The 12571-nt window shown below is 37.4% G+C and overlaps 1 protein-coding gene across 1 annotated transcript in view; it reads right to left on the reverse strand.

Annotated features, from left to right (window-relative positions):
* CNTNAP2 (contactin associated protein 2) overlaps window positions 1–12571 on the reverse strand; it is a 1530550-nt gene that overhangs the window by 572996 nt on the left and 944983 nt on the right. The window contains exon 11 of the mRNA XM_033098968.1: window positions 6578–6684. Within this exon, the coding sequence (XP_032954859.1) occupies window positions 6578–6684 (107 nt within the window). The remainder of the gene's footprint in view (window positions 1–6577; window positions 6685–12571) is intronic.

Consider the following 12571-nt stretch of genomic DNA (forward strand, 5'->3'; position numbering starts at 1 on the left):
GACACTCCGAGTCCCACAGCCACTCCCTAACGACAAGCACACCCCGAGTTCTAGAAGCAGGCCATGGAATGGGGAGATGAGTGGGAGGTAAACTTGGGAAAGAACCTGCTAATTGTTCACTTGGTAAGAAAGACGCACAATCGGGCTACTGATTGCCACGTTGACATTAGAAAGAGCAGATTCACCCTGTATGTGTAAATCAGCCTGTGGGGCCAGTGTATTTGCTAATCAAGCCTTTTACCTTCTCAGTGAGCATTCGCAGGAATACCGAGGCACCTGCCGACCTTTTCCTTAGGAGTCAACTACATTAGTGCTCAGTGTCCAGAAGCTACTTACAATCAGACAAAAATCTGTCGGGCTGTTTTTAAAGACTTAGTGGTAGAATAAAAGTTACAGAAAGAAATGCGATGTTTTCTAAATTTACAAAGCACTTCAAGAGACAACATTTCTTTGCATGTCCCTTAAGTTCAGAGAGGTTAAGTGATTGTCCAAAACACAAAGCCAATGCATGGGATCGGGGGAAGGAGGCGAGGAGGAAGAGGACTAAATTTAATACTTCTCATTTCATTGCTGTCAGAGGCCCATCGCATGTACCAGAAGAGATGTCTTCCCTCTTTCTGGGTATAAGTGAAATCCATACTTATGGGCCAAGAGGGTCTGAAGATAACAGCACAGTTAGAGGCGTAGGAGAGAGTCTCTTATCCCACAACCAGGCAAGTTCAGCTGATGCAGAAATGAGGGTCGCCATGTTGCCTGAGGAGCTGAGATCTGACATCAGAACATTTGACTTCTAACCCTGAGATGTTTTCCCTCTCTGCAATTTCTCCACAGCAAGAATATACATATGATCGTACTTGATTAAATTAAAAGATTAAATCCATCTTATTCAAATTGTGCATCACGTTTAAAGTAAACTTTTTCGTCGTTCACTAGATACTCAATATTTAAATATACGTGCATCTATTTTAAAACAGCTCATAAATCAGCCAGCACAGACGTGGACTATACTCTATGACCTACGATGTCATTTTTTGGTTGCAACTTACTTTGCCACTATTATAATATGTTTGTACAAGTTAATAAATGGAGACTTAACAAGACACAGTGCTTTCCTCAAAGGTTATTTGCAACCTGTACATTTGTTTGCCCATACTCTGAATTGTCAAAATAACTTCTTGTCATTTTATACTTTTGTGGTTATTTCTGCTGTTATTACAACTACTACCCTCTCTGCTTTCCCTTAATCCATCTTTTATTCTCTGTCTCCCATTTCTGTTTTCCTTTTTTCCCTTTAGATTCACTCTCTCTTCATAACTTCACAAATCTGTATGAAGGATACTGATTTTTTCAAACGGCTCTTGATGCTCATTACGTTCTCTGCCGTTCATGCACTCTTTGATTCAGTGCATCTTCACTGAGTACATATCATACATATGCTGGATGGGCCCTGGGGATAAAGTCGTGGGCAGAACCTCACACTGTCTCCCCTAAGATATTCTAGCCCAGCGGAGGGGGAAGACATTATTAAAGAATCCCAAGTAATAAATGCAAAATCACAACCATCACTAGCGCTAAGAGAGAGATACATGTCTTAGAATAAGAGGAGTTGACCTAATCATGGGGCCATGGAAAGCTTCCCTAAGGAGGTGACTACTGAGCTGAGATCTGAAGGATGAGCAAGCATGTAGCAGACAAAGCAGAGAGAGAGGGTGTGTGCAAATCCTGTGGTGGTGATGGTGGCAGGGAGTGGGGACAGGGAGAGGGGACAGGGCATGTATGAAAAAAAAAACGAAAGGCGGCCAGTGGGATTGGAGGGGAGGAAAGGAGGAAAAGTATGGCAGAAGACCAGGTGAAAGACCTATTCACATCAAGAAGGTCCTTATAAGCCAGATGTACAGCTGAGGGATGCAGTCCAGTTCTGTAAAGCCATGATTCTATTCAATGACTTCTTCAGGCGGGGTTCGGGGGTGGGGTGCGGAGTGGAAGAGATGGGTAGCGATTCTCAAATTCCAACTTGTCTTCACTGATGCCTTAGCCTGGTAGTTCCAAATGGGCAGAGGTACCGACTTTCCTGCACTAATAAATCTATGTGTTGATGCCCTATGTTAGCAGGATTAATTTCTTTTAAAAATTATGCTCTGAATTAAATTACGTATGCGTATAATGACTAATACACAATGTGGTGTGACCTGTTGAAGGCCACTGCACTTTTCTTGTGTGCAGTAATAAGATGCAAAGTAATTTATCATTTACAAATTTATGGACCAAGAGTAATAGCTCCAGACTACAGCATGTAGAATATTTTCCTTTTAAATTTCATTTTTTCCTCTCTAACATTGGCTAGTAAACATTTTAGTTTTGAATTTGTGGGGAAACATCAGCCCCTGTCCCTTCAGTGGTTCAGAATTCAGAAATCACGTAATTGTAAAATTGAAAAGAATTCTGGGTAGGCCTTTGAATTTATCTCTTCTTACTACTTGTGGAAACAGTCATGTCTCTATATGTGGGCAAGCTGAGAATCTCTTCTCTAATAAAAAGATATCTGGAAAAATATTTTCTCTCAGAACGAAGGTCTGGCATTTAATAATTCTTAAAAATTCCCACCCCTAAACATTGCTTATATCTGTCAAATATCCTCTTGCACTTGTGAAAATAGTCAAACATTTTTATATTATTGAGGACTTTCTGGGTATTTTTCGGGTGGTTCCACACAAGGGACCATTATTATATGTGAGAATGACTGTGTTCACAGACAGAAGACAGCAGCAAGAGAAAAAGATATCTGTATGCGCTGAGATAAGGGATGGTTTTTAAAATTCAATTTATGTAAATTTGAGCCATCATTATGAAGTGTGAGAAACACATGTGAAAATAATAAGATGATAATTAGATCCTAAAGAGCATTTAAAGTATTGGAAAGTAAGCTTGGAGACCAATTGAAAAGCATCTAGATAGCAACACTGCGAGAAAAAGACTAGCTATAAACACGAAGTTTTGCTCATAAGAAAGACACATGCGTATACATTTGGGAGAGAAAAGTAGGGGCAAGTTAATATAACAAAACAAATAAACGATTCCACGTGCTGATGGTACTCTTTGTCATGATTTATGTTCTGATATGCTACTAGTCAGTTCTTAGAAATTCATTGACAATGGAATATCAGCGTAAGAAAATTTAAAAAGTACAAAACTGAAACAATTTTATGTATTTACATTTTGTTACTAACTAGCCTCTTTAGTTTGGGGACAAGAAAAACTGGCTTTCCCTTTCCAAAGATCTGGGACCTTTGGCTTTCCCAGGCGGAATTTCCTCACCCAAAGGAAGACATCCTAACTCCTCTGGAGAGTGAGTGGTTTGTAAATGGCAATCCTCTAAACCCTACATAGACTTCGTTTGAAATAAATTCACCATGTATAAACTAACAAATAAACAAATGGATATAGGTCTAGGACATACCCAGATCGCTTTCAATTCTTCTGCAAAAAAATAAAAAAGAAGGAAAGAAAGAAAACCTACGGAAACCAATTAATGATTCACTTCACGCCCAAGTCTGCCATAGAAATGACAGCAAACAATGACTGGCAGCATGAAATTAAATGACAAATTGTGTGATATGGACAATTATTGATATAGAAGTTCAGAGTGAAGGGGTGATTACTCTGAAAAGGATGAAATGGCAAAATGAATTGAGTACTAACATATGCTAAAGCTCATCTCAGTGTCTTTTCATAAATCATCTCATTCAATCTTACAATAGCTTTACGGGGGTGCTGTGACTATCCCCACTGCACACAGGAGAACACTGAAGCTCAAAAAGCTTAAGTGCCAAGTTCAAGCTCTGGCAGTGGGACCTATCAAGAAATGGCTTCTAGGTTCCATCTTGAGCTATAAGCTCTGGCCTGAACGATTATGGGTCTTCTGAGAAATAGCTATCTCATCCTGACCGAGCCCGGATCAGCGTAGAAAATATGCTGAAATAGTGTGTAGCCTAACTGTACTGTTTGAACCTCTACTGAATATTTAGTTATACTAAACTTTGGACTTTTGTCAGCTAGTCTTTACCTTGTTAAAGTAGTACTATTATAAAATTACCGTAACTCCCTTTCAAAAGGGATGCTTGGTCCTCTGCAGAAAAATAATGAGGTAAAATACTTAATAATACTGTCAAAATTCAACACCACAGAAGACAGAATAAGCAACTGGAAGTCTTGGCTCATTGGCTTTTAGAACTGAAGAGACCTCAGTAGCCATTTTGTCACCAGAGGAATAAAGGAGTCCAAGAGAAGGCAAATGGCCGGCTGCAAGGGCACACAGCTGTGTAACCTTATAGAAAGAAGCTGGTGTCTTTTCACTTCAGAGCTCTTGCTATCAGTGCAGGCACTAAGCAAAAATGCAAAATTGTTCATTCTGTATACAACTGAATGGCATATGTTATATATTTCTGCATTACTATGTGCTGGGCCAGACCCTCCCAATTTTTAACTAATCCATGGAAGTAACAAAGAAAGAGATATATCAAATCTTCCAGCTTATTAGGGAACATTTACCCATCAACAAAATGCAAGGTATAATTTTTTCAACAGAAAATAGTGTCCAATCAACCCTTTCTTGAATTATGCACTACAGTCTATTTAGTCACACACTTGACTTTCAAGATTTTGGCCTCATTTAGAGAACACAACAAAAGATCAGGGTCTCATTGTTAAAATGGATGATTCTACCGTTATAGATACAAAAGTGGAACAAGGAATGAGTAGAAATGAGAAGCAAAGAGGATATGATTTTCCTTCTTTACACTTAAAGCTTGCACTAGAGTCAAACCTAAACACACTTAGGGAATTTTTAATACTTGGAGTTATTACTCTTTAAAAAACTCAACTATTCAACCAGTAGTGTGTTTTTAAAAATTAAAGAAAATGTATATTTTAAAAATCTTTTTCTTTACGTATATTTTAATGAAGGAAGCAGCTATGAAAATCATTATTTGCTTTTTCATTCAATATCAAAGTGGTCAGCGAGATAGGGAACCATCGTAACCACCACCAATATCTTGCTCTTCGTCTTTTGTCAGAATGTCCATATTCAGAAACAAGATCCCTTGTAGTTAAAAGGTGGTATTTATAGCACAATAGGTAAATCATACGGGTAGAGTGAAAGTACTTAGTTTCATCAAAGTTACTTCCTTCAAACATTATATATCATATAATGAATAGCATATGCTGAAAGTTAACATTGTGATGTGATTGGAAAGCAACAATTTTAGTCATAACTCCTTTACTCTAATTAATTTCAATATCACTTTTGTTCTTTACTCATGAAAATACTTTTTCACAAACCTGAATATAAGTGCTTTATAGATGATGAATCTAAGTGTCTATCTGTTTTTATTGTCTTGTGCATCTTCCTATTAATGTTAATTTTTCTAGAAGTTCTTTTTGTCTCCTGTTTTCAAATATATTCCTAAACAAATGAATAAGTACATAAAATAAATTATTTCTTAGTTGAGTCCTGACTACAACTTTTTTGAGGCCTCCATATGACTAAATAGTGCTAGAAAAAGGCTTAAGGAACTATATAGCATTTTTACTGCCCCCAGACCTCTACTCTGAAAATATATTGCTTATTTCCTAAAAAGTGAAGAGAAAAGCAGTCTGTATAATTAGAGGGTTTAGATATTAGACTTTCAGTTTTTCAGAATATTGAGAGAAGACTGAAGGACGTTGAATCCCTGCCTCTTTCTCTTCCCCTTCCGTCTTTCATGCACATGCTCACACACACACATACACACACACACACACACACACACCCACAGCAGGTGACCTTCTTTCAACTCTATCTTTTATGGCAAATCTGTTTTCAAAAGTGCTTTGTAAACAGCAATGCATTTTTGGAAAATTAATGTTACAATTATAGAGTTAGCGTTCACTTAAAAATATTCTTTGAATTAAAAAAATAATTTTGATTTACCTTTTCAGGGTAAAGCTATTATGTAAAACAAGGCACATCTGTGTTTTACTAGTCATCTTGGCATGTTACTTTTTATTTTTAATATTAAAAACAATTGTCTTCTTGTGTTTTTATTTTAGATGTACAACTTCAATGGATTTCATTCACTTTCTGACTCATTTTTTCTGATTTAAAAAAAGGCAGCCAAATAGTTGACAGAGCATGAGACAACTACTTCCCAGAAACTCATGTTAAAATTACACTCAGCCTCTCTGATGAGCTGATATATGAGGATCCAGTCCGAGAAATCACGCTAACAATTTTCCCAGCAGTCTATCCAGCCAGACATAGCTGAGACACCTAGAGTCAAATCCAAGGTCAGCATTCCGATTTCCACTGCATGTTTCTGGAACATTGAAAATGTTGGTCCTTCTTTTTGAGTCATTAGGCATGAAAGGATATATTCTGACAACTAGAATACTATTCTGGTGAAACAATAACAAATCAGGTTTCTTCAGAATCAATTGATTTGGTGTGTGGATTATGCAGGTTGCTGAGTTTTAAAGCATAGAGGAAGACCTGGGATTTTCGTGCAATTACAAGTTTAAAGTGAGATAAATTGGCACTCACAGTTGTGGCAGGTGGCCCCACTGTACCCCGTCTCATCGCAAGTACATTTGAAGCTGTCCCACGTTTGCGAGCACTTCCCACCATGCTCACAGTGATTGGGCACACATCTGTCAGAGAAAGAGACAAACAGAAATAAAGCAACAAACAGATGAGGTTTATGAGTGGCCAAATTCCAAGCTGTCTGGGCAATATATCATTTCAATGCCAGGTTGCCTTACCAAGGCAATTAATCCTTGTTAGTTTGAGCAGATTAATATGATTCATGATGGGAGGTGCCAAGTGCACAAAAGATGATGTATCACAGGACTGGTGTTTCCTATTTTTGAGTAAACAGTAGAAATTAACAAATGGTTGAGGGATTCATTTGCATATCACAGATTCATTTTGTTTTCCTTTTGTACAAAAACAAAGACACTAACTAAATTTCCTCCTGGTGAGAGATGGAAGATTAGCCATCACGTTTCCTGTCCTATTCTCTCGCAAGGCCAATACCACGTCAGAAAGGGGTAACACTGAGTTTCTCACAGCAATTTGAGTTTCTGAAATAATACCATGGCAACAGCATTAAGAATATAATTGACTTATAAGAAAAGATTTCTACGCCTTCTTGACTTTTCCCTTATGCCCAGCTGGCTAATAAAAGCCACCTACTTAAAAAGGCAGCAAGCATACGTAACATAGAGGGGAAAAAAATCAGGTTTTGTGTTCAAATCTTTCTATTTACTAGACGGTCAACCGTAACCAGGCAATTTAACCTTTCTGAAGCACAATTTTCTCATTTGGAAAGTGGAGTAATTATGCCTTCCTTATAAGCAATGTTAAGGTTTCGAGATAACATTCATGAACTAGATAATCAGTAGGTAGGAAATAGAGGTAGGAAATAGAGGAATAAACAGAGAAACTAGAGGAATAAATGGTAAATGGGACCTAAGACTTTGTGGACCACAGCTTTCAGGACACATTTTAAGAGCTTGCCTGTCTGTCCCCTTCCAATGGTAAAGTTGAAATGTGTTGTGAAATACTCCTGTTTCAACAGCACACATTCTTTCCTTTCTCCTGGTCCTAACTCCTTAGCCCTCCCACCAATTCCTCTCTCTCCAACTTCCCCACAAACTTACTCTTTATAATCCTGGTTCAGATGCTCACCGTTACCAAAGGTATTAATTGTTATGCACCAGCATTCACAGAAGATTTCTGGGTTTTAATAGAAAACTCTCTGAAATAGAAAAGTCTGCTCAGAATAAAACAACAGAATCTAAATCAGGGGTGCTACGTATCGAACTGACAGAGAACCACCCTGCATGGAACCCCTTAACCATAAAGCCTGGGCAGCATCCTGCTGCAAAATTCCACAGGACTGGGCTCAGAGAAGGCTTTCTCCACCCTGGTCTTTTTTTTTTTTTGAATTACAGTTTATTGGGGTGACGATGGTTCATAAAGTTACATAGGTTTCAAGCGTACAGTTCTGTAATACATCATCTATAGATCACATTGTGTGTTCAACACCCAGAGTCAGTGCTCCTTCCATCCATCCTGTTCTTGATTTACCATCAGTCATGGCTAAAACTACAGCAGCAGGGCACAGCCCAGTGAGGCACAGAAGCTCCGATTCTTACACAAATACTGTTCCTTTACAACTCCTTGTAAAACTCTAGTTGTGAACTAACATTTATTGAGCACGTGTTATATACAAAGCACTGCGAGAAACACAAGATGAATAAGATTGTACTCACTGCCTTTCAAGAGCTTCCAGCCTAGGAAAGTAAGTGCAGTGTATACACAAGCACTATAATACAAGGTAGAAATGGAAAGTGGCATAATGCAGGGACAAACTGCACCACGGAATTTCACATGAGGGAGCCTACACAGATTTGGGGGACAACAAAAGGATTTTAGGTTGAGCCTCAATGACTAGACAGGATTTTAAGAGAAGACTGTGATAGGAAGAGCATTATTGGGGGAAAATACAACGCACACAAAGGCATGATGTTGGATTATCATCAGAGGGGATAGAAAATTCACTCTTGTTATTTACTTACTCCCACTTAAAACTTTTATTTAAAAAATGTATTTCTTTTATTTATTTTCATTTGATGAATGTGATATGTTCCAATTTATAAGTTTAAGGAGTACAGAGTGCTACTTTGATACAGTTATATATAATCTGATTGCCTTTGAAACAATCTTTATCATTTTACATCATCACAGTACAGTATTACTAACTATATTCATTATAGTGTGCATGAGATCTCTATGGCTTATTTACTACTCGTTACAAGTCTGTACCCCTAAACACACCCCATCATTCTTATCCCTCACCTTCTATCCCCTGGTAACCATAATTTCACTGTTTTTACTTTTTTTCCTTTTTTTTACAGGTAGGACTTATTTTTTTTTTTTTTAGATTTCACATATAAGTGATATCATACAGTATTTGTGTTTCTCTGTCTGACTTAACTCATGTAGCATAATGTGCTAAATGTTCAATTATGAATAATATTCCATTGTATATACGTACTACATCTTTTTTATCCATTCATCACTGACGGGCACTTGGCTTGTTTCCCTATCTAGACTATTGTGAATAATGCTGTGATAAACGTGGGTGTCCATATATCTTGCCAAAATCCTTTTTCATTTCCTTTGGGTATATACCTAGGAGTAGAATTGCTGGATTATATGGTAGATCTATTTTTAATTTTTTGAGGGACGTCCATATTGCTTTCCATGGTGGTTCGACTAATTTAATTCCCATCAACAATGTACAAAGGTTCCCTTTCTACTACATCCTCACCAGCACCGGATGGCTCTTGTTTTTTAATAATAACCATTCTAACAGGTGTGAGGTGATGTCTCACTGGGGTTTTGATTTGCATTTCTCTGATGATTAATGATGCTGAGCATCTTTTCATGTATGTGTCGGTCAGTTTGATGTCCTCTTTGGCAGAATGTCGATTTATGTCTGCCCATTTTTAATTAGATTATTTTCGTGTTTTTAGGTTGGTGCAAAAATAATTGCGGTTTAAAAGGTTAAAAATAATTGCAAAAATCGCAATTACTTTTGCACCAATCTAAGTTGTGTTAGTTTTTTATATATTTTGGATTTTAACCCCTTATCTGATATATAGTTTGCAAAATTTTTCTCCTATTCTGTAGGTTGCCATTTCATCTTCTTGTGGTTCCTTTGCTGTGCAGAATCTTTTGAGTTTGGTGTACTCCCATTTGTTGATTTTTGCATTGGTTGTTCATGCTTTTGGCGTCATGTCCAAAATATCATTGTCAAGACCAATATTGATGAGTTTCTTTCCTATGTTTTCTTCCAGGAATTCTATGGTATCAAGTTGTACGCTTAAGTCTTTGATCTATGTTGAGTGAATTATGGTGAGTGGTGTGAGATAGGGGTCAAGTTCGTTGTTCTGCATGTGTTTATCACATGCAGTTTTCACAACACCATTTGTTGAAGAGACTGCCCTTCCCCTGTTGGATATTTTTGGCTTCCTTGTCGAACAGTAGCTGACTGTAAATGCTAGGATTTAATTCTGGGTTCTTTATTCTGCTCCATTGGTTGATGTGTCTATTGTTTTGTGCCAATATCATACTACTTTTATTACTATGGCTGTGTAGTATAGTTTGAAATCAGGAACTATGATAACTCTGGCTGTGTTCTTTTTTCTCAGGATTGCTTTGGGTATTTGGGGTCTTTTGTGGTTTCACACAAATTTTAGAATTGATGCTTCTATTTCTGAGAAGAACGTCTTGCATTTTGATAGGGATTGCACTGAATCTGTAGATGGATTTGGGTAGTGTAGTCATTTTAACAACATTTATTCTTCCAATCCATGAACATGGGATGTTTTCCCATTTGTGTTTTCTTCAATTTCTTTCAGCAAAGTCTCCTGAGAGCAGCATAGATTGGGTCTTATGTTTTCATCCATCCAACCACTCTTGTGCCTTTTGATTGGTGAATTCAATCCATTTACATTTAGTGTGAAATTTGATATAGGAGGACTTACTGCTGCCATTTAATCTTTTCTTTTCTGGTTGTTTTGTATCTCCATTGTTTCTTTTTCCTTGTGTTTCTGTATATCTTTTTAAGTTGGTGGTTTCCTATGATGATTTGCTCAGTTTCCCCCTTTTTTATGTTTTGTATTGTTACTCTAGATTTCTGTTTTGTAGTTACCATGAGGTTTGTATAAAACGTTTTATAGATAAAATAGTCCTTTTCTTCTGTTGATAGCAACATATTTTCATTTGCCTAGACAAGTTCCATCATTTTCTTAATTTCCTTTTATGTTCTGTTGTCAGAAATGATTCCTTTTTATGCTGTAAGTTCATTATCAAATTGTAGTAGCTATAGTTATTTTAATGTCAGGGAGGCCGGGGTTTAGGGGATCCATCACTGCTTCCTTAGATCCACCATATCCCTGAGGACCCATCCACCCAACTTCAGATATACAGATGTGTGGATCTCTCAGGCATCCCAGCATGCTGTGGAGAGGATCCTTTGTTGGGTTATGGATGTCCTACTGGTTGTAATTTAAAGTGGGGGAGGGGACAGAGGGAATGATTCATGCCACCCTGAGGCTGATGTCCCTACTTTGACCCTCTACATTTAATAGGCACTTGGAAGTCGTGTTGAACATGGTGTTATCAAGGTTATAACGATGGTCCTTCTCCAAAAGCCTTATAACCTAGTGGAGGAAGGGGATAAGATTCATGGAAAACACAATACCAGGCAGAATTTGATGACTCATCAAAGAGCTAGGAGGAGCTATAGAAATTTAGATACTAGAAGAGTTGTGGGTAAAATGTAAATCAGGGGTTTAATAAAGTTTCGAGCTGTTCACCCAAGAAGTAAAAGAGGAGTTGCAGCATTTTTATAAAATGTTGACAACTTTCCCCAGCAGGGTACACGAGGAAGCACCAACAAGAAGGTAGGTCTGTGAGGAGTGAGTGGGTGTTTCTGGGTTGTTCCAGTCCATTCCCACAGCTGCTTCCCTCTGCAGGCACCCAGGTGTGGACCTCAGCAGAAGGAGTTTATATCCAGCATCCCGATTCCCCAGATCACGGGAGGAACCAACAGGACAGACTCCAAAATTATATAAAACTAAAAACAAAACAAAACAAAAACCATCCTTCATACTTAATTTTGGAATACAGTACATATATGCCTATATTTACTTCCTAAAATTGTTTTGGGGTGATATTAGCTCAGCCTAATAGTGAAAGTAATTTACATCAGCTCATTCTACCAATTAATTCGGGGGAAGCAGTGCAGAAGTGTCCTGAGTTGCAAAGGAAAACCAGATTGGAATCAAAATGTGCTCTAAATAATGCACAAAGCAGAAAATCCATATCTCAAGAAAATAAGATTACTGAACACTTACACACACACAAGAAGCATATGCCTGTCAAGCGAGATTAACTTACTACTTCTCAAATTCAGTGTTAAGGACGTCTTTAAAAGTGATCTTTTATTTAAATGGGATTTTAATATTTTATTTTTTTATTATTTGTTTCATATAATTTGCATTTTTAAAATGGACATTATCCTAATGCTGATTACTGGCATTTTAATTCTCAATGGTGAGAACTGTTTTATTTCCAAATCAAGTTGAATCATTAAATGCAATTTCAAACCCTAATATTTTATCACTATATTAAAAAAAAAAAATGTTAGGACCAGTTACTAATAAGCAAAACAAAATAGAGATTAACCTAGCTTCCCTCTTCCTAGTTATTTATTCTTCTCTTGTACTCTCACAGAACTATTTGCATATGTCCAATATACCATTATCACATTGGTTAGTAATTATTTGTTGGAGCATCTGTCTCTTTCAAATTGTGAATCTCTCCAGTTAGGGATTTTTATCTTATGATTCCTAGCATTACAAGGTACCTCGGCCACTCTCAGTAAATGCCTCCTGACCGGCTGACTTAAGGAACAGACGAATTCGATGCTAGAATGTTATGCCAAGGAACTGAAGTAATTTC

This window comes from Rhinolophus ferrumequinum, chromosome 26 (assembly GCF_004115265.2).
Source record: "Rhinolophus ferrumequinum isolate MPI-CBG mRhiFer1 chromosome 26, mRhiFer1_v1.p, whole genome shotgun sequence".
In the NCBI taxonomy this organism is placed as follows: Eukaryota; Metazoa; Chordata; class Mammalia; order Chiroptera; family Rhinolophidae; genus Rhinolophus; species Rhinolophus ferrumequinum.